This window comes from Muscardinus avellanarius (assembly GCF_963383645.1).
Source record: "Muscardinus avellanarius genome assembly, chromosome: 1".
Taxonomy (NCBI): Eukaryota; Metazoa; Chordata; class Mammalia; order Rodentia; family Gliridae; genus Muscardinus; species Muscardinus avellanarius.
Genome location: NC_137786.1, coordinates 15,307,084 through 15,334,728, shown reverse-complemented (window position 1 = coordinate 15,334,728; position 27,645 = coordinate 15,307,084). Strand labels below are relative to the sequence as shown.

The window sequence follows — 27,645 nt, the reverse complement described above, 5'->3', positions numbered from 1 at the left end:
ATTTTTGACATCACTGCTGTCTTGGTCTACGTTTTTTCTTGTCATAATAAATTCCTGAGACTCGGTCACGTATAAAGCTAATTTATTTAGCTCACAGTTCTGATGTGGCATCTGGTGTGGGCCTCCTTACTTCATTGTGACAGAGGTCGTCGTGTGGCAAGATGGAGCAGGGGTGCCTGAAAGAGCTCCACTTTGTAACAAAGGCACCCCTCCATAACCCTAGGAATGGGTTCGTGTCTTCATGGTCCACTTATCAGTACCCCTCATCCCATCACACTGTGTTAGGTCCAGAAAGAAACTTCACACCATCAGTCAGTCCCTGTTCTCCCCTCTTCTTAGCTGCTCCCAACAACCAATTTGTTTTCTGTTTTGATCTATCTCGTAGACATTTCTTATCAATGGAATCATACAGTATAGTCCTTTGGGACTGGCTTCTTTCACTTAGCATAGTACTTTTAAAGCTTATCCATGCTGTAACTTCTATTGGTTATTGGTTCTTCATTCCTTTATTTTATTTTATTTTTTATTTTTTTTGCGGTACTGGGGATGGAACCCAGGGCGTTCTACCTGTGAACTATACCCCCTGCCCTATTTTTTATCTTTATTTTTGAAACGTTGAAAATGGAGCTAGGGAGGCGAAAAGGAAGTAAAATACCAGCCAGGTTATCAAAAGCTGCTGCTTTATTCGGACCTGGCACCCTGGGGGAGTTAGCAGGCCATGGGGGAAGGGACCAACGAGCCACACATCTGGAGAGTCTGTCTCGCAATGTTTGGAATCTCGAGGCACCTGGATTCTCCCGATATCTCCGCTTCTGGCCTCTAGGGTTCTGCCTCCTGTCCCCACCGAAGGGTCATGTAGGGGGAGGGACCCGACCTACCAATTTTGAAACGGGGTCTCACTAAGTTGCAGAAGTCCTCACTAAGTAGCTGAGTAGTTGTCCTCGAACCGCATTCCTCCTGTCTCAGCCTCTTGAATTCTGGGATTACAAGCATGCACCACTATGCCAGGCTTCTTCATTCCTTTTCGTTGCTGGATAATATTTCACTGTATGGATATACCACATTCAGAAAAATCCCCTCGGGCTTGTTTCCACCTTCAGGTTCTTGTGAACAGTGCTGCTGTAAACATTTGTCACGAGTTTTGGTGGACATGTCTTTCTCATTTCTTCTCTTGGGCACATACCTAGGAGTGAAATTCTGGGGTCATATGGGAACTTTATTTACATTTAACATTCAAGGAACCGCCAGACTGTTTTCCACAGCAACGACACCACTTCACATCCTCCTTAGCAGCAGAATGGTAGAAGGTTCTAGATCCTCTGTATTCTTTCCATCTGTAGTATGTGTATTTTTTTGGACTAGATCTTTTCTGTGTTTTTTATTTTAGGCCGCGTGGCTTTATGAAAAACAGTGACTTATTTTTAAAATGTAATAAAATTCTGTAAGGAAGTTAATTCCTAAGTATGTAACCGAGATGAGAAATCCGTGTTTTAAGTGTATTTATCTCCTCCTGTGCTCTCTGGGGGCTCCTTTTGATGAAGTAACAACCAACCCTTATTCTGAGTGAGTTTGTGTATTTTTTCTAAAGACAGATGGTAGCCGGAACTCCACCAGGATTTCATTAAGACAATCTTATCTGTTTTGTTTATTTGTAGTTCATCTCTTTTTAAAGATCGTTCTTGTCAGGAGTAGGAAGGAATGGTAAACTACAAAACAAGAGGCAGGGCCCGCTGCTGTTGCCTTTCCTGAGGAGTTTGACATCTCCCAGGGTTGCTGTCGCCCTCCCTGCTCCATGACTCCTGCTGCTTCCCCCAAAGGAGACCCGGATGCAGTCCCCAAGCCAGCCAACTGGTCCTGGGTCCCTTAAAGAGAACTTCTCACTGCGTTTAGAGTTCTTAGAGCAGGGACCATTTTATACACTTATTTATTTATTTATTTATTTATTTATTTATTTATTTGTGGTACTGGGGATGGAACCCTTCTACCTCAAGGCTACACTCCCAGACCTATTTTATATTTTTTTTAAATTTGGAAACAGGGTCTTCTAAGCCAGTGCACGCGGCTGGCTTCAAACCTGCGCGATCCTCCTGTCTCTGCCTCCCAAGAGTGGGGATTACAAGCGTGCGCCACCACGCCTGACTTATACACTCTTTAAAAAAAAATCTTATTTATGTTTTTTTCTTGTCTTGGTCTTTTGCTGCTTGTGTTATATAATATTCCCTATGAATAAAGAGACGAGATAGGCCAGGTGTTCAAATGAGCATGTCTACCCCTATGCTCTCTAACAACACAGATTTTTTTTTTTTTTTTTTTTGGTACTAGGGATGGAACCTGGGGCATTCTATCTCCAAATGACACCCCTAGCCCTTTTATTTATTTTTTTACGTTTTAAATTTTGAACCAGATCTCGGCAAGTTGCTGAGCCTGGTTGAACCTGCCATTCTCCTGTCTCAGCCTCCCAAGTACTGGGATTACAGGCACGCACCACCATGCCCAGCTTGTGTTATAATTTTATTTTGTTTTATTATTTATTTATTTATTTTTGCAGTCCTGGGGATGGAACCCAGGGGCATTCTACCTCTGAGCTACACCCACAGCCCAATTTTTTTTTTTTTTTTGGTGGTACTGGGGGTGGAACCCAGAGGCTTTCTACCTCTGGGCTATACTCCCAATACTCCCAGACCTATTTTTATATTTTATTTGGAAATAGGGTCTCACTAAGTTGCTGAGAGCCTCACTAAGTAGTTGAGGCTGGCTTTGAACCTGTGCGATCCTCCTGTCTCAGTCTTCTAAGCACAGGGATTACAAGCGTGCGCCACCACGCCTGGCATTATTCTTTATTTTGAAACAGGGCCTCACTGAGTTGCAGAGGGCCTCACTAAGTAGCTAAGGCTGGCCGCGAACCGTGATCCTCCTGTCTCAGCCTCCTGAATGCTGGGATTACAAGCGTGCGCCACCACACCCAGCTTAGCTTGTGGTATTATTTTGAAACAGAATGTCAGCAACACTCTTTCTCCTGGAATTTAATGGTGGCATCAGCTCTGATGAGCATAGGATGCTTGCCCCTGGTCTCCCTATACAAAAAAATGACCCCATCTTTGCTCCACAGCCAACAGAAGGCTGGTGCAAACTTGGGGCCCCCGGGCCGGTGCTGCCAGCTGTGTGCTCCCGAGGGCTGCCCTCCGCTCCTTTCCCCTGCTCAGGACTGGCTGCAGGGTGGCACGTGGGCCTGATCACCAAGCGAGTTCTGTCTCTGAGCTTAAACCACCGTGTGCCGTTCAGAGCCTTGGCAGCCACGGCTGAGCTGCCCTCATGGGAATCTGAGTCAGTGCCCGCAAGCGCTTGCCAACCTCACGTCCAGAGCCTGCAGCCAAGAGACAAGGAAATGAGTCACAGGGGCCGATCCCGCTCGGGGGAGGGGGTCCCGCCTTCGCCGCAGGCTGGCTGGCCAGGGTCTGTGTAGGCCACCGCTGCCTGGAGATGCCTGCGTGCCCAGGATACTCTGGGGAGAGTGGCTCTGTGCGTCTTCACTTCATTTCCAAGTCCCTGCTAAAGAGGAGGGTGGCCGTCCCAGGGACGCAGGCGTAGATTGCACCTGCCCTTTGATTTCGTGTAAGTTCAGCCTGCTAACCCGCTGGCAGCCGTCTCTTCTCTTTCTTTTCTTCCTGTATCGGGGATCGAACCCATTCTACCTCTGCGCTTGCACCCTCAGTCCTTTTTATTTTGAAACAGGGTCTTGCTGTCTTGTTGAGGCTGGCCTTGAACCCGTGATCCTTCTGTCTCGGCCTCACACGTTCTGGGAGTATAGGTGTGCACCACCATGCTGGGCTGTCCCTTTTCTTCTCTTTCTTTTCTTTTTCTTTTTTTTTTCTTTCTTTTTTTGGTATTTGGCATTGAATCTAGGGGCATTCTCCCACTGAATTACACCGCAGCTCCTTTTTAATTTTGAAACAGGGTCTCGCTAAATTGCTGAGGCTGGCCTTGAACCTGCAGTCTTCTGTCTCAGTCTGCCACATATTGGGATTCTAGTTATATGCCTCTAACTCTTCTTTTTTTTCTCTTTCTTTCTTTTTTTCTTTCTTATTTATTTATTTATTTATTCTTGTAGTGCTGTGGATAGAACCCAGGGCCATTCTACTTCTGAATTATACCCCAGCCTTTTTTTTTTTTTTTTTTTTTGGTGGTACTGGGGTTCCTGGAAGCCCTTCTTCCTCCGGGCTACACTCCCAGACCTATTTTATATTTTTGAAACAGGGTCTCTTACGCCAGCGCAGCTGGCTTCGAACCTGCGCGATCCTCCTGTCTCCGCCTCCCAAGCGCGGGGATTACAAGTGTGCGCCACCATGCCCGGCCTACCCCAGCCATTTCATTTGGAAACAGGTCTTACGAGGTTGCTGAGGCTGGTCTTGAACCTCTGATCCCGTCTCCACCTCCCAAGTGCTGGGATTATAGGTGCGTACCACCACATCGGCCTGGCTCTTCTCTTTCATTTTCAGTGTCCGCATTTCCCCTGCTTATTCAGTAGGGGCAGTGGCGCCCTTCCCCGTGCTCCTCTCCCCATCCTTGTCTGCACCGAGTTGAGCTGCCCAAGGAGCTTTGCACTGGGGCCTGTGAGCACTTGGGGTTGAAATAGTGGCCGAGGTGTAACAGCACAGTGGATATGCTGTGTCTGTCTAGTTCCAGTCATATTCATACCAACATTGAAAGTCAACTCCCTTTTATAAAAAGGAAAAGAGGAAAAAGGAGAAAGAGGAGGCAGAAAAAGAATAAGGAAGAAGAAATTAGAAGTTGCCCAGCTGGCAAAGAGGAGGATAACCAGAGTCCCTCTGGCTCCGCCGTCAGACCTCGGGTCTCTGTGGCTGTTTTCCTCGTGTTGGTCAGGTGTTTCGAATCGTGCCGCAGCGGCATTCCTTCCGTCCTTGTGCATCTAGCTTTAATGCTACCGCAAATTAGGTCTGCCCCAGGTGTGTTTTATCTGGAGGGATCCAGCCTCAAGTGATTGCTGAGATTTACAGAATTTAGACAGGACAGCCAAGCATGGTAGGGCATGCTTGTAATCCCAGTATTCGGGAGGCCGAGACAGGAGGGTGGCAGGTTCGAGGCCAGTCCCATCAACTTAGCAAAACCCTCAGCCACCCAGTGAGACACTGTTACAAAATAAAACATAAAATAGGGATGAGGATGTAGCTCAGAAGTAGAACACCCTTGGGTTCAATCTCCATTACCCCCCCAAAAAAAATTGGGACAAGAGGGTCTGCTTTCAGTTTATTAGGTTGCTCATAATGAATGTTTTTGAAAACTCATTTCGTCTGCTAACTACGGTTCTAGAATTTGGGTTTATCCTAGAACAGCGCTTCTCAGCTAAAATGATCCCTCGAAACTTCCAACAACAAAAAAGCCATCTAGTCCCAAATATAAATAATGCCGAGGTTGAGAAACTTATATCAGAACCTTGTGCGCCGGGCGTGGTGGCGCACGCTTGTAATCCCCGCGCTTGGGAGGCTGAGACAGGAGGATCTCACAGGTTCGAAGCCAGCCTCGGCTACTTAATGAGGCTCTCGGCAACTTAGTGAGACCCTGTTTCCAAGTAAAATATAAAATAGGGCTGGGAGTATAGCCCGGAGGTAGAAAGCCCTTGGGTTCCACCCCCAGTACCACCAAAAAAAAAAAAAAGAACCTTGTGTTCTAAAAACCATGTGTCCTTTGATGTGGATTTGAGTAATAAGAATTAGGAAAAAGCCGGGCGTGGTGGCGCACGCTTGTAATCCCCGCGCTTGGGAGGCTGAGACAGGAGGATCGCGCAGGTTCGAAGCCAGCCGCGCGCGCTGGCTTAGGAGACCCTGTTTCCAAATTTTAAAAAAATGTAAAAATAGGTCTGGGAGTGTAGCCCAGAAGTAGAAGGGCTTCCAGGAACCCCAGTACCACCAAAAAAAAAAAAAAAAAAAAAAGAATTAGGAAAAAAATAAAAACACTTGATAAGTTAGATTTTCCTACTTCTAACGGGGGGAGGATGTAAAACAGGAAGGAAAAGTGCTACTTAAATCTACAGTACCGCAGTACATTGTCTGCATTCAGCTTCTGGAGTTCATCAAGAATCAGGAGCCCCGAATCCCACCCCAAGGCTTAAACACCAGAGACCTCTGAAGCCAGCTTGCCTCAGCCAGGAAGCAGGCAACTTCTTTGGCTGCTGAATTCGGATCTAAAATTTTGTGAGAAAAAGAAAGTAGACCACATTTTAGGAATGGACTGTGACTTTATCTTTTGAGTTCCTAGAAAATCTTATACTCTAGTATTTAAAGAGGCCGGGTGAACGGTGGGAGAGCCATAGGCCTGAAGCCCTGTCCTAGGGGTAGGATGGATTTGTCTCCTCGGCTAAAGAACGTTCTCTTTTTTTTGTGAGTCTGTGATTAGGACATGTCACCTGACATGGCACTCAAGGTCCATCAACATTTTTTTTTTTAGAGTCGTATTTCTACCTTATTTTTAAACTTATTTTTCAAGAAGGAAAAATCACTTTATTTTTTATTTATTTTTTTATTTTTTGGTGGTACTGGGGTTTCTGGAAGCCCTTCTACCTCTGGGCTACATTCCCAGACCTATTTTATATCTTTTATTTGGAAACAGGGTCTCTTAAGCCAGCGAGGCTGGCTTCGAACCTGCGCGATCCTCCTGTCTCAGCCTCCCGAGCGCGGGGATTACAAGCGTGCGCCACCACGCCTGGTGGGAAATCACTTTTAAAATCAAGAGAAATAGAATAGTTTTTAGAAGGGCAGGAGCAGATTGAAATCTCTGGTGATGGTACTGTCCTCGTTAACTTAAAGCAGGGATGGGGAGTTTTCTGTGTGTAACGAACCGGAAGGTCAATATTTTAGACTTTGGGTGTGGACTTCACTTTCCTGTAGAGTGGAATGGGAAGGAGTCCTAGGGAACAGACAATAGCCAAGTCTGGCTCCTGACCATCTGTCCTGCCTAGGGGACGAGGGCCAGGGACTTAGGAGATTTTCCATGGGGAAGGACTTATAATTGAGCACAGCGATACAGTCTTCTCCAGCCTCATCTTAGATTGGGACCCTTAGCTTGGGCAAGGCTCTGGGGTGGGCTCCCGGCCCCGTCTATTTTAATGGAGAGTAGGGACTTAATGAATCGACATGGGATCTTCAGAATTATAGAGCTTTTCTGTTCTTATATTTAATCATTATGGTTTGGTTTTGTTTCTGTACTGGAAATGGAACTCAGGGGCATTCTACCTCTGAGCTACACCCCCAGTCCTATTTTTAAGTCTTTATTTTGAAACAGGGTCTCACTGAGTTACAAAGGGCCTCACTAAGTACCTGAGGCTGTCCGCACACCGTGATCCTCCTGTCTCAGCCTCCCAAATGCTGGGATTACAAGCATGCACTGCCACGCCTATCCTTGGATTTTTTTTTTTTATGTTTCTTGACGTCTCCGTTTCTTAATTATAGAAACAGAGTTGGGTTTTCCTACTGTGGAAGACTAAGAATATTTGTGTACAAATAGGCTGGGAAGTCAACATTTTAAAAGAAGTTTAAATGATTTGAAATTGCCAAGGTAGGCGCACAGTTGAAGGCTTTTTAGTATACTTCTACAGCCACGCAGCCATCACTGAGATCCGCATTGAGGAAGGTTCCATAACCCTCTAGCTCCTTTTTCTTATTTGTTCAATGTGTCTCCCATGCCTAGCTCTGGGCGCCATTGATCTACTTTCTGTGTGAAGATTTCCCTTTTCTAGAAATCTTATTAAATGGAAGCGGTACAATATGTAGTCTTTATGTCTGGTATCTTTCACTCACCGTAAAGTTTTTTAGATCCACTCTACTGGAGAATGTCCATGATTATTATTAGTATTATTGTTATTGTTATGAGGAGCTTCGTTTCACGGATTTACCGCATTTTGTTTGTCTCTGTGCTCGTTGATAAGCGTTTGAATTGTTTCCAGTCTGGCTGTTATGTGAAATACCGCTAGGGTTGCATACAACACCTGCTTTGAGACTTCTTTTGACGCTAGGAGTTGAATTGTTGGGCCATGTGGTAAGATTATGTTTAGCCTTTTAAGAACTGGCCAAACTGTCTTCCAAAGTGGAGGTAGTGACTATATTCCCCACCAGCGTCTCTCCATCTTCCCCAGCATTTGAGAGAGTGCATCGTTTTTATTATAACCAGGCAATCATTGGTCGGCTCTAGAAAAATGGTACCTCTGTGAACATCATTGCTGGAGAACGGGATGATAGTACCTGCTTGCTTTCTTGCAGGATAGCTCTAAAGATCAAAGGAGGTGGGAATTTACGGGCAAGTGCTTTATATTGCAAAAACATTGCTGGTTGTGATGTATAGAACATTTTTAGTGAATAAATTCAATACTCATGTATCCTCAGAGAGTAAGATGAAAACTTGCCCACGTTCTAGTAACATGTGTATGTTAGGATTGAACATGTTCTGCTTTCTTGTAAAGGCAGTTTTTACTCAAATCATGCGCTTTCTGCATATGTTTGGTTGCCTGTATTGTATATTAAATTATCAACCTTATTTAACAAGGGCAGCATATAATGATTTGCATATGGTGGGCAACGTTTTTCTCCCCACTCAGACTTGGATGGTCTGGGAAATGTCTGCCTGTGATTCTGTTTTCAAGTGCTTGTGGGTGGCCTCTCTTGGACCTGGGCACGCGAATTCTGTTCTAATAAATGGGAGGACGAAGATTGGGAGCTCGGGGAAACCGCCAAGAGCAATCGGTGCAAAATATCCATTTCAGCGGTTTTACTTTGCAGTCCTGATTCTATGAAAATTGTGAGTTTACCCACTTTCCAAGAACAAAGGGCATATTTTGAATGCATTTTTCTCCCCTGGTAAAAGACAACTGTCTTCTTACAGGCTGAGGGGAACTGGCTAGTGGGTTGTAGATTGAATTCTCATAAAACTTGCTTATCAGCAGCTCTTCACACCTGTTGAAATAGACCTTTGGACACGGAAGGTAAGATGGCGTGTGTTTAATCGGGTAGCACTGTGTCAACAGGTTTTGTAGTGCTTTGCAGTGAAAAGATGGAGGACCACAGCAAGGGAGGGGAAAATACACACATACACACGTGTTGAAAAGATGTTCTGCGTGGCCTCTGGAAGTTGGGAGATTTATATTATTCCTGGTGATGATTTGTGTTAATTTGGTAATGTTGTATGACAAAATCTTAACATCAGTTCTTTTAAATTGGGGGACAGATATGTGAAATCCTTATTGATGAAGGCTGTGGAGCCCAGGCTCTGAGATGGGGGCGAGCTGTGGATCATGTGTCCTGATTTTAACCTAATGAGTAAAAATTCTCACCTTGTCTGCCTTAGGAGATTTCCTACTGCGTGCGTGTGTGTGGGTGTGCATGCGTGCGTGCGTGCGTGCGTGTGTGTGTGTGTGTGTGTGTGTGTGTGTGTGTTGGAGGTATTTCAAAGCTTTCAACTAACAGTTGCATCTCTGATATGTGAATTAAGAATAAAGTCATTCAGGCACTTGGAAGTCTTTATCTAGAACATTACAAATAGTGCGGTCAGGGTAGGAATGATATTTGAGAGAACAGCCTCCGCGGATGCCTGGAGTCAACGTTCTTTTTGGAAGCAGCTGTTTGCTAATAAAGAAATCAGGACTGACAGGCGGTTAGAAATGTCATTCTTTCCATGTTACCCAGCATCTCAGCCCAACGCCGGAGTCAGAGGGATGTGGCTGGCTGGTGGGGGAGTGGAATTTGGTCCCCACTGGTGTTAATGGGTGGTTTTAAAATAGGCAGGCTTCAGGATGTAAGCGGGAACACTTCATACTCATCTTGGAGACTGTTTTCTACCTTTGTACTGGAGGAGTCCAGCCCCTCTTTGGAGAGATGGTTAAAGAGCTATGGACAGGGTAAACAGCTTAAAATCCCTATAACACGGGGAAAGGAGTGTGCATGGGATGGATTGCACAGCCCATGGGTCATTACAACCCCCGTTGCATACGGTTGTAACGGGAATTACAAGAGTCGTTATCAGGGAAAAGGAGTCCTGTTCCTTTTTAATCTGGTGTCCCCGGCCATCTCTGTCTTCTGGGAAATGCCTGCAGAACCTCCTGAGCCTGTGACCCCCTCCTTCCTGGGCCCAGGGCCTAGCTAGCTGGCTTTCATGGGACTCCAGGTTGACTTAGCAAGGAACCCAAGTAACCGCGGTGATAGCGACATAGGTTCCATTGAGGGATTTTAATAAGGTCGCCATCACCCTGGCCGAGGGAAGAGCTATTAGATCAAATTGTCCTGTCTTCTTAAATCTTTTTCTTTAGGAGATTGAGAGAAAGAGAGCAACTAGTTGGGTTTGAAAGGCAGCCATTTAAGGTGACCGCTTTGTTGATGTGTTTAAATGTGTTGATGTTGCTTTCAGCGCAGAGGTGGTGGATCTATGCATGCATTTGATTTATTTATGAATTATTTTAGGGAGACAAATAGAATCGGTGTGATGTGTGGGAAGAGCATGGGATCAGGGATGAGAACGGAGAGATTTGAGACCTGCCCGCTCTTGGCCATTTGCCCCGTGGGAAAATACAGAATGGAAATGGGATCCCTGCCCCAAAAGATTCCCAGGGTTCAAACAGTAGGATCTGGAAGTTGTAATCTTTTGGGCTACTGTCCCTAACTTTGTATTACGTTTGGTGTCTGATGAAAACCTAGCATATTTCATGCTGGCAGGCCAGGCGCTCATATTTACTAGAAATGTTAGTCTGTCTTTTGGAGATTCCAGTTGATGTGTGGACTCTGCTACAGGTAAAACCAGAAAATAGGCTTTGACTTGGGAGGATGGGAGCCACCAGGTCCCAGTGGATCCTCCCAGAGGGTGAGTCAGTGATCTTGTTGGACCCGTGGCTTCCGGAGCTCAACTCCCTAGGTCCCGGTGCTGGTTTTGCTGGGCAAGTTACTTTATCTCCAGCCCTGAGTTTCTCCACCTATAAAATGGGTGCTGTGAGGATCAAAGGGGTCACTTGTGTGGCAGGTCCACAGGGACAGCTCCTTTCTGGGTTCCTCTGTCCTGTGAGACTCTTCTCTTTGATTCTCTGGACAGTAAAGGATACTCAGGATACTTTCTGAAGATTTTCCTCTTGGCTTGTTTGAGAAAGACATTAGGTTTAAAACTAAATTTTTTTGTGTGGTCCTGGGGATGGAACACAGGGGCCTTCTACCTCCGGGCTATACCCCCAACCTATTTTATATTTTATTTGGAAACAAGGTCTCACTAAGTTGCTGAGAGCTTCACTAAGTGTCTGAGGCTGGCTTTGAACCTGCGTGATCTTACTGTCTCAGCCTCCCAAGTGTTGAGATTACAAGTGTGCGCTACCATCCTTAGCTTAAAAAAAAAAATAAATTAAGCCACGTAGGAGTTGTGGTAATTCTGAGAGTGGTCTTTCACCAGAAAGCACAACCTAAACTCACAGTCAAATTGTGCTTGTTTTGCTTCCAGGGCACACGGGTCTGGCTGAGGGAGAATGGCCAGCATTTTCCAAGCACCGTAAATTCCTGTGCAGAGGGTGTCGTGGTCTTCCGGACAGACTATGGTCAGGTAAGAACACCCCCCCTTGTGCACACCCACATCCTGCTGTTTCACCCAAAGGTACCTGTGCATCCTGCCAGACACACACACACACACACACACACACACACACACACACACACACACACACCTTGAGTTTCTGTCTTGGTGATAAATCAGAAAACAAGTGGGATGACACCTTGAGTGTGTGTGACAGATGGGATGCCGTCTTCTCTAAGGAAACCCAGCGAGTGGCCCAGCTGGAACCTTCCCGGGTATCTTTTCTACTTCTCTTACCTCTTCTAATAACAAAAAGTATAGGGTGCAGGTAATAGCGGAACAGGTTCAGATGGATCGACAGTTCCTTATCGCTTTCTTTTAAAATTCTTAGACATCACCATGCCTTCATCCGCTCAGGTTGCCCAGACAGGATACTATGAATGGGGTGGCTCAGAAATGACACAGCTTGGTTGCTCACAATGTCAGGGTCTGGGAAGTCCAAGCCGAGGTCCCGTGCGATTGTGGTTCTGGGGACAACCCTGCTCCCTGGTTCATCCGCGTCTGTCTTCTATGGTGAAGGGCGCAGCAGCATGGGTGAGGTGGCTTTTATATCGCCGTTAATCCCATTCCTAAGGTCCCAGCCTCATGATCTAAGTCCCCCCAAAGGCCTCACCTTCTAACACCATTGCACTGGGCGCGAGATTTCACCGGAAAAATTGGGGCATTGTTGAGGGGGAGTGCAGGCATCGAGCCTCTAACAGAAGGATGGAAACGCTGGCCTCCCGGGGAGAGTTGAGGGTAGTGGTGTGCCTATCACGGTCGGAAAGGAAACCACTTACCCTGACGTATTTATCTCCCTTGTTAACAACTGTCTGCGGCACTGAGGCTGCTCCTGGTTATTGTTCTTTAGTGTAAAATGGGTGAAAAGTCCTGTCACTGAAGATGAAGGAGTGGAGCCAGAAAAGAGCTGGTGTGGTTATATTTTGATTATTTGGGGAGTAGGTCAGCTACTCTTTTTTTTTTTTTTTTTGGTGGAAACCCTTTTACCTCCAGGCTACACTCTCAGACCTATTTATATATATATATATATATATATTTTATTTGGAAACAGGGTCTCTTAAGCCAGCGCAGCTGGCTTCAAACCTGAGTGATCCTCCTGTCTCTGCCTCCCAAGTATGGGGATTATAAGTGTGCGCCACCACGCCCAGCCAGCTACTTCATTTTAATAAGGCAATCTTACAAATGGTGGCCCCTACCTCAGAGGCACGTATTAAAATTTATGGCATGACAAAATAAAAGGAAGTCATATACCAGTATCAAAAACACATAATCCTATATCAGTATCTAAAACACATACTCACACTGAGGGTCTGGCATTGCTTAAAATGTTAAAGTTCCCACACAGGACTGGCTGGTACATCCCCCATCATGCTGTTATCCAGCCTGCTTTCTTCTTTCATGAGAATTCAGTTCCTTTTAGACCCTGCATGTGCCAGCTGTGTTGGTGCACACTTGTAATCCCAGCATTTGGGAGGCTGAGACTGGAGGATCGTGGTTCGCGGACAGTCCTCAGCTATACTTAGTAAGGCACTCTGTAACTTAGTGAGACCCTGTTTCAAAATAGAAAATAAAAAGTATGGCAGGAGGTATAGTTTGGAGATTGAATACCCCTGGGTTCCATCCGCAGACCTGCCCCCCCTCAAAAAAATAGACCTTGTATGTACTTGTTAAGATGACATGAGATGAACAGTATTCTAACTATGCGTGCATTGAACACAATTGTGTTCTTTTTTTTTTAAGAAGTTTATTAGAAAGATAGAAATACAGAAAATAGAAATACAGCCCCATGCCAAAATGGCATGGGGGGGGGTGACTCGAAATGAATACACCCCACAATGGTGTTCTTGAAAGATTTTAATAGAGTCCCCATAAAGAAAAAATAATATTGACTTTACCATCTCAACCATTTGCAGTGTACATTTCAGTAGTTAAATTATAGTTACAGCCAGGTGTGGTAGCGCATGCTTGTACTCCCAGCATTCGGGAGGCTGAGACAGGAGGATCATGATTCGCAGCCAGCCTCAGCTACTTAGTGAGGCCCTTTGCAACTCAGTGAGACCCTGTTTCAAAATAAAGAATCAAAAATAGGGCAGGGGGTATAGCTTGGAGATAGAATGCCCCTAGGTTCCACCCCCATTATTGCAAAAAAAAAAAAAAAAAAAGAATTAAAAAATAGGGCTGGGGGTGCATCTCGGAGGTAGGATGCCCCCGGGTTCCATCTCCAGTACCATATACACACACGCACACAAATAATAATTCTAGGGAAATTTTTTTTGTGTGTGTGTGTGGTACTGGGGATGGAACCCTTCTAAACCTCTGGGCTACACTCCCAGACCTATTTTTTATATTTTTAAATTTGGAAACAGGGTCTCTTAAACCAGCAAGACTGGCTTCGAACCTGTGCGATCCCCCTGTCTCCGCCTCCCAAGCGCGGGGATTATAAGCGTGCGCCACCACGCCCGGCTAATTCCAGGGAAATTTTTGTCACCCAGGTAAGACCACTTAGAGTCCATGAGCAGTTTCCAAACCCATTAATGTTACTTTTATATTATTAAATCAGAGCAGCGCATCTGAGGCTTCAGTGGGTACGGATAACCTGGGCATCTTGTTTGATTTGGATTCTGTCGGGAAGGTACGAGTGGGCTGGAGGGACCACATTTGTCTACCATGACTGGGGGGACGGGGGTACTGTGGATTGAACCCAGGAGCATTATATCTCCAAACTATACCCTGGCCATTTTTACCTTTGAAACAGGCTCTCACTAAGTTGAGCTGGCCTCAAACCTGCAGTCCTCCTCTCTTAGCCTCCCAAGTCCTGGGATTGTGGGGTACACCACTGCACCTGGCCCAAGTCTGCACTCCTCACAAGCCCTTAGTTGGCGGTGACGGTGACTTTGATGCTGAGGCTGGACTCAAGTGCTTTGAGTCGTGCAAGTGTAGAATATTTCTGAAAAATGCCCAAGGATCATGGTTATCTACGATGAAGAATACAAAATATTCTCAACCCCCTTGTATATACCACCTGCCCTTCTGTTGGAGGAGGTGAAGATCAGATGAAGAGGATTTGGATAAAGTTGGGAGGCTTTCCTCTTGGAGGCTTTTCCTTCTGTCATCCACACTCGACACTCTCCCTTCCTGCAGAAATATCACCGTGAAATAGAACTGATTGCTCATTTCTCTTATACTTGAACTAATTACTTATTACTCTTAAATGTATTTCTCTTATACTTGAAGAGTAATAAGTTTCAGGTGCATTAAAAAGTATTTTATTTTATTTTATTTTTTAAATTTTTTTGGTGGTACTGTCCGGGCTATACTCCCACACCCATTTTATATTTTTTATTTGGAAACAGGGTCTCACTTAAGTTGCTGAGAGCCTCACTAAGTAGCTGAGGCTGGCTTCGAACCTACGTGATCCTCCTGTCTCAGCCTCCCAAGCGTGGGGATTACAAGCGCGCACCACCACGCCTGGCTTAAAAAGTATTTTAAAAATCCTGCTTAGAGCCGGGCATGGTGGCGCATACTTGTAATCCCAGCATTTGGGAAGCCGAGACATGAGGATACGGGTTCGTGGACAGCCTCCGATTCTTAGTGAGGCCCCTTTGCAACTCAGGGCTGAGGGTGTAGCTTGGAGGTAGAATGCCCCTGGGTCCCATCCCCAGTACAGAAAAATAATAAATAAATAAATAAATAAATAAATAAATAAATAAATAAATAAAATCCTGCTCAGTGTTGAGGTTAAGCATAGCTCTCTGTGCCTGCAGTCCTGAAGTGGAAACTCAGGGGCGGGCAGGGAGAATAACGTGATGCTCTGAGACATCAGGCAAGGATATGCTTGCTCATTCAGACTCTGGGAATTTTTCACATTCACCCAGGGGTGTGTGTGTGTGTGTGTGTGTGTGTGTGTGTGTGTGTGTGTGTTTTAACCAGGAAGGTAAATTGTAACGTTAACTTAAAATTTCACTCCACACTGTTTTTTATTTTTATTTTTATTTTTTTGGTGGTACCAGGGATTGAACCCAGTAGCGTTCTCCTTCTTAGTTACTCTCAACCCTATTTTATTTTATTTTATTTTATTTTATTTGTTAATTTTTATTAACAACGTGTTTATTATTAACGTGTTGCACGGCCTAAGTGCACGGTTAGCTGGCTTCCTGGATAGTAAACTTGGGACCGAGTTTTGGAGCAGGTGGCTTTAAAACCCGCCACTGTTCTGCAGAGTGTGGAAACAGCTGAAGGACCTACGCTTTGGACAGGGTGAGATGTGGATGGCATTGACCGTTTGTCTTTTCTGGAACATTCAGGACGGGCAGGAGCAATCACTGTGCCCATTGCTGAATTGAGTAATAAGTCTAAATTAGATTTTTCACTTAGAGACATTGGACTTTTTATTATCTTTTTCTGGAAACAGAATTTCTAATTCGATTGCTCTGAAATAGCTTAGAACGATGTCAATTTACCCTAATTGTATTTTAAGGGGTAGTTATTTAATTTACCCCAGGAAACTTCATCAAAGCTATTGCTCTGTGTAATGTTGCTTTTGAATTTCTGTTCGAATTGTCTTTAGGGCCTTCCAAAATATTTCCTGGTTGGGGATTTAATCACCCAATTTTATAAGTAGTCGCCCTTCTTTGTCTTCTTTTTTTATTCGCAATAAGTATAATTAGTTTGGGTTTACAAAGTTGTTTTTCTCATTTTATTAACCCCCCACCCCACCCAAAGTCATTGGATTTCCTAGTTCTTTTAAGTTGCCCCTCACTTAAGAAAGCCAGCCTTGTTCACGGCACACAGACCACTGAGTACCAATTCCCTGTACTCACCGCTCCCATCTGCATCCTGCGCTACCCTTCTTTGATTTGAGCTTCTGGTTTGGACTTGCTGGACTTCACGCTTATGACCCTGATTTTGTGAAACCTGATAAGGGCTTAGTTAACAAGAATGGCTTTTCATCGCATTTTTTGGGTCGTTTTCACACACTTTCTGCCCTGGGCAGCTGCTTTTCTTTTGCTTTTTCCCTTGTCCCTCTTGGCTCTGCCTCTGTTGGTGACTTTGCCTTTCTTGAGAGCCATGTGGATGTGGGCAGTCTTTTAACCTCATGTCACCTCCTCCTCAATACACCATCTGCACACACTCCGGCTCCTGGAGAAATCTCCCCCAGCTGGCTGAATTCTGAAAATGGACAGTCGGGGCAGCCTTGAATGTGGCCCAGTTGAGAGCAGACCCCGCAAATTTTCAGGAGTTGGAAAATTGGAAGTCAGTGACTTTGGCTCTAGGCCGGCAGAAGGCAGATCTGTCTGTGGAGGGAGAGTGGCGGGTCCTTGACATTTCAGCTGAGCGGATTTCACTCAGGAGCCCAGGAATGCCTGCCTTCCCAGCAGCCAGGAAGCCGTGTGTTCCAGGCTGGTAAAGCCAGCTGTTGGGTGGAGGCAGCTGTCCAGGAAGAGGCGGAGGTGGGAGGGAATCTGGTTGCACCCACTAACTCTTCAGCTTGGAGGGGAAGGAAGAGAGCCGCAGCTGGCAGCTGGAGAGGCCCTGGAGTGGGACAGCAAGTGTATGTGGCTGTCAGGGTACTGCCAGCTCTGGGACGAGCTGCTGGGTGGCCCTTTGTCTGTTGACCAGCAGGAGACCGCTTGACTTGTGTTTAGGGACATTTATGATGCAAAAGTAGGGTCATTAGGATACCATGCCATCGGAGCCCAAGACTGGGACAAAGAGGACAGATTCTTTCTAGTATCTGGTTTGGATATAGTTCCCTTGCTGCTATTATTATTATTATTATTATTATTATTATTATCATTATTATCATTATTATTATTATTATTATAACATGTTATCTGCCAGGTGGGGTGGTGCACATCTATAATCCCAGTACTTGGGAGGCAGAGACAGGAGGATGGCAGGCTTAAGACCAGCCTCAACAACTTAGTGAGACCCTGTTTCAAAATACAAGAAATAAAAAGGGCTGAGGTTGTAACTCAGAGGTAGGATGAGCCTAGGTTCAATCTCGAGTAACTCACACACACACACACACACACACACACACACACACGCATGCGCATAAATGTACATTTTTTGGATTGGAGTTTGGCCTTCTATTATTTTGTGTATGTAATATGTTCATTATGGTATGAGTTTATGCATACTGAATTTACTATTTTTGAGTGTCCATTTTTAAGTACTGTTTTTAAGTAAACATTTGTAAGTGTCCAATTCAGTGACAATTAAGCATACATGCCACATTTTGCAACCATCAGCACTATTTTCCAAACTCCCTTCCCCTCATATTGGGGACTGACCCTGGGAAAACTTTAGCACTGAGCCACATTACCATGTTCTTTTATTTTTTATTATATATATATATGTATATACACACACACACACACACACACACACACACACACACACACACGTATATATATATATATATTGTTTTTATTTTGCAGTACTGGAGATAGAACCTAGGGGCATTCTACCTCTGAGCTACACCGCCAGCCCTATTTTGGGGGGTGGGGGGTCAGGTCTGGGGATGGTACCCTCCGAGCTACACCATCTGCCCTATTATTTATTTATTTATTTATTTAGGTACTGGGGATAGAACCCAGAGGCTTTCTACCTCCGGGCTATACTCCCAGACCTGTTTTCTATTTTATTTGGAAACAGGGTCTCACTAAGATGCTGAGGACCTCACTAAGTAGCTGAGGCTGGCTTTGAACCTGTGCGATCCTCCTGTCTCAGCCTCCCAAGTGCTGGGATTACAAACATGTGCCACCATGCCCGGCCACCAGCCCTATTTTTTCTTTTTGGTTAAATAAATTTTTATTGGTGCACTGTAATCATACATCTTAATGGGATAAAAAACTTGTGGAGATATACATGCACACATCACCCAATCAGCCCCTACCCAATCCCTAACCTTTCCCTCCTCCTCCATCCTTCCCATGCTTGGTTTCCTGATTAACTTTGATATGTTTGGTGGTTTTTTTTCCTTCCATATATGGTCAAGTTATTTTTGACAAGGTTTTCAAGAACATTTGGTGAAGGAAATAATAATCTTTTCACTACGTATTGTTGAAAAATAATAATTACATGAAAAAGAATAAAATTGGGCCCTTACCTAACACCATATACAAATATTAACTCAAAATAGATAAAGGACCTAAATGTAAATCTTAAGACTATAAACTTATAGAAGAAAACCTGGGTCATAAAACTTCACAATATTGAAATTGGCAGTGATTTCTTGGATATGATCCCAAAGGCACAGGCAACAAAAGAATAAACAAACAAACTTCATAAAAAATAGAAAAATATTGTACATCCAAAGACGATGTAAACAGAATTTTACATTACTGATAATGTTACTGATAATGGGTTAAAATATTTTCTAATGCTATATCTGAAGGAATGTTAATATTCCAAATAGAAATCCTAAAAATTAGCAACAATAAAAGCAAACAATACAATTTAGAAATAGGTAAAAGACTAAAATAGATAATGAATCTCCAAAGATTTTTATATGACCAATAAACACATGAATATCACTCATCATTATCATAATATAACTAATCATTAAGGAAATAAATAATAAAAACTATAGTGAAATACTACTTCACATTTTTTAGGATAGCTACTTAACATGAATTACCTTGTTCCAGCCCTTTACCTTGAGTTTGTTACTATCTTTACTTGTAAAGTGTGTTTTTTGTAAGCAGCAGATGGATGGATTCTGGTTTCTAAACCATTTTGCCACTTTATGTCTTTTTATTGGGGAATTGAGGCCATTTATATTCAGTGTGATTATTGAGAGATAACTTTTAATTCCTAACATGTTAAGATTTTATTTCTGTTTGAAATACTCTTTATTCTTCTTTACTTAGTTGTCTGCTGGATGGAAAATCTTGTTTCTCTGGTTCTGGTGTGTATTACCTATTTCTTCTTTGTAGTTAATCTCTTTGAGTATTTTCTCTACTGCTGGTTTTGAAGACAAAAATTCCTTCAGTTTCTGTTTGTCATGGAAGCTTCTTATTTCCCCATCTAATTTGATGGATAGTTTTGCTGGGTAGGAAATTTTTGGCTGGAAGTTGTTTTCTTTCAGAGTTTGGAATATGTTACTCCAAGCCCTTCTGGCTTTCATGACTTGGTTTGGGAAGTCTGGAGTGATTCTAATTGGTTTGCCTCTGAATGTCACTTGGCCTTTAGTTTTTGTTGCCTTTAAGATTCTCTTCCTTTAAGATTGGCTTCTACATTGGTCATTTGACAATTTTGTGGCATGGGGAACCTTTTCTCTGATCCTGTCTAAAGGGAGTTCTATAAGTTTCCTGGACCTGTGTATCGACCTCTTGCTCTATGATTGGAAAAATTTCTGCTATTATTTCTTTTAAGAGATTATTGATCCCTTTGGTTTCACCTTTTCCCTCCTCTATTCCGATTATTCTTAGATTAGCTCTCTTAAAATGGGCCCATATTTCTTCAATGTCAGATGCCTGCTGTCTGATTTTTTTTTTTAAGTTATAAATTATGCGTTCATTTTTGGAGTGATCATCTTCTAGGAGCGAGATTCTATTCTCCATGTGGTCTAATCTATTGTTTATACTTTGAATTGAGGCCTTTACTTTAATGATCGCATCCTTTATTTCTTTTAGATTCTCTCTAAATTCTTTTAAAAAGTCCTGTATTATTTTTACAGTTATATTCCTGATTTGTTATCAGGTTCTGATATTATGGGGTCATGGGTGTTCATTGCTCTATTGTTGTTCCTCTTTCCCATGATTTCAGAAGTTTTTGCCTTCTCTGGGTTCTTCCCCGGGTCACCACAACTTCACTTAGGGTGCTCTGGATCTTGAGTTTATGGTAATCTCAGCTGCCACTACACCTTTACTGGGTTGTATCGTAAAGTCTCTGACCCAGACAGTTAATCAAGGCTGTGCGAGACTGGGGGGGATGCCGATCTGGGAGTTTTCCCACAGGAAGGTGTGACTAGGGTGTGGTATCTTTGCCACCACTACTCGTTCACTGGGTTGGACTGCAAAATCTCAGACTCAGGGAGATTATCAAAGCTGCGCAAGTCCCTGGGGGTGCAGTGCTGGGATTTCTCCTTTAGGGGCCGCAATTTCACTTACAGTTATTGTGCGCGCTAATCTGGAGCTGTTGTGGGCCTGGTGAACTCACCACCACTGCTGGCAATATGGCACCACTCGGTGCCTCGGCCATGAGGCTGACGTATTTATTTTCTGGTTTTGAGCTCCGTTCTCAGTCCCTGGAAGGCATGATGAGCTTGGCCACTGGGAGTTTTAGACGTTCTTTGCGCTGAATGAACTGCTGAATTACACCCGAATGATCTGCAACTGCTCACTTCAGCTCCTTGTTTACCTTTCCTCTCTAGAGCCTGGTGCTGTGAGGCATGATGGCCCCGGTGCGGCTCAGCAATGCAGGCTGGTTTCTTTTCTGGTTTCTGATTGTTCTTCTAGTCTTATTTTTCTCTGTCCCTTGTGTTTACATTTTTTATTTCTTTTCTGATAGTGTTTCTAGCTATGAAAAGCGCTGCTTTTGTGGCAATAGAGATCGAGTGTTAGCAGGACTCCTAAACGCTGCTTTTCTCGGTCGTCATCTTCCCAGAAGTCCCTATTTTTTATTTTTTATTTTGAAACAGGGTCTCACTGATTTGTAAAGGGCTTCACTAAGTAGCTGAGGCTATTTGTGAACTGTGATCCTCCTGTCTCAGCTTCCCGAATGCTGGGATTACAAGTGTTCGCCACCATGCCTGGCTATTGTTTTAATATTGAGACAGAGTTTTGGTCAGCTTCCTTCCTGGTCCAGACTTTCAGCCCTCTTGTCTCAGCTTCTTAAGTAGCTAGGATTACATTTCCAAAACTTTTTAACCACCCCAAACAAAAGATTTGAACCCAGTAAGCAGTAATGTCCTATGCAATTTCTTTTTAAACTACTTTATACTTGGATACCTTTTTGTTGTTGTTTGGTACTAGGGATCATACCCAGGGGCATTCTACTTCTGAGCTACACCCCTTGCCCTGTTTTATTTATTTATTTATTTTTTCATTTTGAAACAGGGTTTCACTGAATTGCTAAGGACCTCACTAAGTTGCTGAGGCTGTCCTCAAGCCTGTGATCCTCTTGTGTCAGCCTCCCAAGTACTGGAACTACAGGCGTGTACCACCACACCTGGCTCCCCTTGGATACATTTTCTTATGCTGATTTGAAAAGCAAGAGCACAAGAAATTTCTATGTATACCTTCTCTTAAGGATTAGGGAGAGTAAAAAAGATGACTGTAGACCTAGCTCTGGATTCCTAGCATCAGGAATGCATCTGATGGTCAAGCATGGTTGCCTAGGAGAGCTAACCCTGAGTTCTGGCCGTGGGCTGTGCATGCGCGGTGAGCGGTGCTCGCTGGTGGGTGAGTTAAGGTCCTTCTCAAGAGGCAGGTGGGCTGTACAGCCATCCTAAAAGAGGGAAAGGGGCACGCTGGTGACAAGTGTCAGATTTTTTTTAAACAATTGGATGTATTCGTCTTTTGTTGAAACTTGAGAGGCATTCCATCTGTTATTCTTGGACTCCAGTTCCATCAGAATGGTGCAGCTGTACCGAGACAGCCCTGAGCTGGGAAGCTCTTGAGTTCTCTCTGCTTGGCTCACATTTCGCTCATGCACCCTGGAAATACCCGTCTCTGAGATGGACATCACACACCGGCCTCTGGAGCTTCTAGAGTCAGAGGTCCGCACACCAGAGACCACTCCCTGGGACTCTCCAAGCCCAAGTAGAATACAGCTTGTCCAATTTACTTGGTCTTGAGTTAAGAAATGTTTTTATGCTCTGAAACCACGGGATTCCGATTCCCTCGACCTCTTCCAGGAATTTAGTTTGACATCTTGTGGTTCAAAGATGGAAAGCCAAATGTCTTTGTTAATTTTTACCCTAGGATTATAGAAAGAAAAAAAGGGAAAACTTTGTTTATTAGTACACTCTTAGGTCTAGGGGAGAAAAAGTGCCTATTTTCTTTTTTTTTTTTTTTTTTTTTGTGTGTGTGTGTGTGTGTGGGTCTGGCCATGGAACCCAAGGGCATTCTACTTCCGAGCTACACTCCCTGCCCCATTTTTTATTCTTTATTTTAAAACAGGGTCTCACTGAATTGCAGAGGGCCGCACTAAGTAGCTGAGGCTGTCCGCGAATTGCGATCCTCTGCTCTCAGCCTCCCGAATGCTGGGATTGCCTATTTTCAAATCTGCATTGCCCTGCATGGAAAGCTCAATTACTATTACCTGGGAGGAACCTCTCCCTGAGGCAGCCAAGCCCTGGTTCCCTTGGCTCATGCTGGAGCCTGGTTCCTGCAGAGATGTGTCTACCTCTCCTGCCTTCATTCAGAGGTGAACAGTCTGCTGTGAACTTCTGGGAGAGGCCTGCTCCAACTCTCCGTCGGAATGAGCCAGGCCTCGAATATCCTATCACTGTCTGAGCATTGCTGTGCCGCGGGCGGGCAGGAATGGAGCCTGGCTTCTGGAGGCAATCTTCCAGCTGTACCTGCTGATGAATGAGAGGAGTGCCATTTGTAACTCACAAGAAGACCAACAAGCCATTAGCGTGTCGTCTCTTACTCTAAGATTATTATCATGTGACTTTTTTTTTTTTTTTTTGCAGTACTGGGGATGGAACCCAAGGGCATTCTACCTCCAAGCTACACCCCCAACACTATTTTTTTTATTCTTTATTTTGAAACAGGGTCTCACTGAGTTGCAAAGGGCCTCACTCAGTAGCTGAGTTTTGGCCACAAACCGGGATCCTCCTGTTTCAGCTTCCCAAATGCTGGGATTACAAGTGTGCACCACCACACGGGCTATCGTGTGACATTTTAACCAAGAAATTACAAGTCACTAGGTACAATGGCACATGACTGTACGCCCTGTATTTGGGAGGCTGGGATAGGAGGATTGCAGGTTTGAAGTCAGCCATTGCAACTTAGTGAGATACTCAGGAACTTACTGAGACTCTGTTTCAAAATAAAATAATAAAATGGGCTGGGGGTGTAGCTCAGAGGTAGAACGCTCCTGGGTTTATTCATAACAACAAAAAAGAAAGAAGTTGTCTTTTTTTTTTTTTTTTTGCAGTACTAGGGACGGAATTCAGGGGCATTCTACCTCTGAGCTACACCCCCAGCCCTATTATTTATTCTTTATTTTAAAACAGGGTCTCACTGAGTTGCAAAGCCCACTGAGCAGCTGAGCCTGTCTGCAAACTGTGATCCTCCTGTCTCAGCCTTCCAAATGCTGGGATCACAAGTGTGTGCCACCACACCCAGCTTCCCCCCCCCTTTTTTTTTTAATGGAGACGCACTATGTTGCCCAGACTGGTCTGTTGACTTCTAAATCCTAGTCTCAGCTTCTGGGTAGCTCAGCCCTCTGTGTCCCTGGCGCAGCCTGTGATGCGACCAGATCTTTCCCACAACCCTCTTGACGCTTGTCTGGCCAGAGAGAGAAGGCCGATGTCCTTGGCCATTGACCTCCATTGGTCCTCTCAATTTGGGGGATTAGCTTATCAAATTAAATGGTTCCTAGAGGAAGGTAAGTAGAGTGCTATCTTTCATTCTTGGTAAACAATCAAGTTAGTTGAGGTTACATCCTAAGCTCCAGCCAGGCTGGAATTTTTGACTAAAGGAGAAGAAGTAGAAAACTGGTCAAATCAAACTCAAACCTTCTATTTTCAATGCTTAACTAAATAATGTTATCATTGTTTTATGTATCATTTTGTGAGAATTGCCCATGGAAACCTAATTTGGAAACAAAAGCAATTCAGAAATTATCTATGGGAATTAGACACAGTTTAATGGGTGGGATTTCAGTAGAGAAAGCAGAGGCAGTTTGTTAAATTCAGGTGATTGTGAACAAATTGCATTCCATCCTGGAAATTAAATTCATTTACAGGCCAGTTTTTGCAGCACGGTTTTTCAAGGACTTAGTGATAGACATGGTGACTTGTTCTCCGGCCCGCCTACAAAGACCTGTCCAGGCCTCTGCAGCATACCAGAAGGAGAGATTAAAGCCCTCAGTTGCTTGATTCTGACTTGAGACGCATTTGAGTTTAGTCCAAGATGCCACAGCGATGACACGAGGGCCTCCCAGGTGGCTCGCGAGGACCAGGCATCATCAGGGTTGACATTTCAAGATGAAGGAAAAGGGACCATATTTGACTGGTGACACATGTCTGCCAGGAGCACACTGGTGGTTCCAGTCAGCTTGTATGTATGTATGTATGGTACTGGGGATTGAACCCAGGGGTCGGGGGTGGGAGACTCTACCTATAAACTACACCCCAGTCTGGTAATTTCTCCTTGAGGAAAAGCTGTCACTGACAACCACAGTGACAGTGTGAGTTTCCAGCTTCTATTTCAAACCATCTGACTCTGCTACTATTTTAGAGACAAGGCCCTTTTAAGTAATTACACTTGGAGAGCCGGGCGCGGTGGCGCACACTTGTAATCCAGCGTTTGGGAGGCTGAGATGGGAGGATCGCGGTTCGTGACCAGCCTCAGCTACTTAGTGAGGCCCTTTGCAACTCAGTGAGACCCTGTTTCAAAGGAAAGAATAAAAAATAGGGCAGGGGGTGTAGCTCCAAGAGAGAATACCTCTGGTTCCATCTCCAGTATGACAAAAATTAAAAATGGGAAAAAAAATAAAAAAGAAATCAAATGTGGGAATGGAGCCGTCTAAGGTCACGGAGATGCCCAGTCCACTGCTGTATGGGCTTCCTCAAGCTGTCTGTGTTACCTTGTGCGAATTAATCCTCATATTAAAATAAAAAGCAACGTCTAGCCTTTTGAAGACAGTATCACAGAACTCCATGTTTGTGAAATTCCTTCCATCTTTAACTGCACAGGGGCGCTGCCCACAGCCCCTCATGAAGCCTCTTTTTGCATTGCCTATGACCAGGAATTGGTTTGAGCATTTTTAAATGGTTGTAAAAAGTCAGAAGAATACTTTATCACACATGACAGTTACATGCAGTTCCAGCTCAGTAAAGTTGCCTTGGGGCACAGCCCGGTCCTTGGGTGCGTCTCTGAGCAAACGTATTCATGCTAAGCAGTGTGGTCCTGTGGTCGAGGAGGCTCAGAGCCTAAATTACGCTTGACCATCTGGCCCTTTGCAGAGGCAGCCTGCTGACCTTGAGCTAAAGGATCCTTCTCCCCAGTTGCTTCTGATAAGATACTAGCGGTACTGCCCAGTAAGTCCCAGTCCTGGCCATAAGGAGCCACTGTGTGAGATTCCTGGGCCACGATGCCACGACACAGGATTCGTCCTCCTTGGACATGAGCCCAGGAATGTGACCGCAGCCAGTGGCCCGAGCCTGCCACGTGGACCCCCGCGAATTGCTCATACAGACATTTGTTGTTATTTGTTTTGATATGAGGCAAAATGCCTGTCCTGGAGGGTGAAGGCAGTTTAAGGCAAAAGGCCTATTTTATTTATTTTTTCCTACTTGGGGCAGGGGTTCTCAGAATGGAGCAGGCAGTAGGATCCCTGGGAAGGCAATGTTAAACCACCGAATCCAGCCAGCAGAGTGGCATATGCCTGTCATACTTGGGAAACAGAGACAGGAGGATCACAGGTTGGAGAAGGACCAGGGGAGGCAGGCGAGGCCTTGGGATGGATGACTGAAAGACAGTAACTTGGTCATGCACCCCAGGGTGGGTCCGTCCCTCTGCTTCTCTCTCCCCAGTCCTTGGCCAGATCAGAGGCCAGCCAGGCAACTTAGTGAGAGCCTGTTTCAAAATGTAAAATAAAAATGGCGAGGAGTGTGGCTGGGGGCACAAAGGCCTCGGGTTCAGTACCCAGGAGCCCTCCACATACACACTGAGTCCTGGGCCTCAACCCAAGTTCTCTGATTCCCAGAGTCTCTGGAGGAGACTGAATATTTGCATTTCTGACAAGCTCCCAGGAGCTGCTGATGCTGCTGGCCTGGAAGTCACACATTTAAAACACATTTGTAGGGCTTGGCAGGCTGTGGGTGTGTGTGTGTGTGTGTGTGTGTGTGTGTGTGTGTGTGTGTGTTAATCCGTGTTCTAAATAAAAGCATCTGATACAACATCTTCCTCCCAAAGCATGTTCTTTGAAAACACAGATGGTCACTCACAAGGCCAGACTACCTTTTTTCGACTACTGTAGACATAAAGGGACCATTCTTGAACAGCGCCGCGTCAGAAGCTAGGCGCAGTCTGCAGACCTGAGTTTTAAACACTAACACCTGTCAGTGGTTTAGTCTGTAACTTGGTGGCTTTTTTTCTAGGCTGACTTAATGGAGCGCCGCTCCCAGGCACTGCAGAAACAGGAGAAGCCTCCTTTTAGTTCCAGCCCTGCAGGTCTCCGGGAAGATCTGTGCCTTCTTGAAGTGTTTTTACACAGCAAGTGGGCTGTGGCTTAGACACATCCACGAGCTGCTGTCTACATGTTGACCTCCGTGCTGATTCGCAATATGAAGAGCAGGTCAATTGTTAACTTACTGTCTGCTCTGCTAGGATAATACATCTTCCTTGATTTCAAAGCGAGCTATGAATGCCCAAGAAGGACAGTGATCCTCTATTTTGAAGCCGCTCTTAGGACCCCCGAGCTCTCCAGAGATTGGCTAATGCCTGATACGCTCTCTCTTCTATCTCATTCTTCCTACCAACTGGCATCAAAGGACCGTGAGCCAGGAACTAGTAGGAGGCCCGGGGAGGCAGGCAAGGCCTTGGGATGGATGGCTGAAAGACATAGTCACTCGGTCATGCACCCCAGGGTGGGTCCATCCTCTGCTCCTCTCTCCCCAGTCTTTGCCCAGATCAGAATCTACGAGCTGGAGCGAGACTGCCTCGTTCAAGTGCATCTGGCAGATCAGACTCACCTCTTATTTTGCTCAAATGATTCATTGAGCCTTTTATACTATTCTGAGGAACTATTCCCTTGGAAGAGGTTTTTTGGTGTTTTTTTTTTTTTCCCTTCAGGATTTCTTTTTAAGTTCAAGATGAAATGGCTGCTGTGCACACTGCCATGGGTGAG

General features: G+C 44.8%; 1 protein-coding gene across 1 annotated transcript in view; it reads left to right on the top strand.

Moving 5' to 3' along the window:
- LOC308265227 (unconventional myosin-X-like) overlaps nucleotides 1–27,645 on the top strand; it is a gene marked incomplete at its 5' end in the record, with an annotated part of 100,295 nt that overhangs the window by 3,772 nt on the left and 68,878 nt on the right. Inside the window, one exon of the mRNA XM_080698822.1 lies at nucleotides 11,479–11,577. Within this exon, the coding sequence (XP_080554948.1) occupies nucleotides 11,479–11,577 (99 nt within the window). The remainder of the gene's footprint in view (nucleotides 1–11,478; nucleotides 11,578–27,645) is intronic.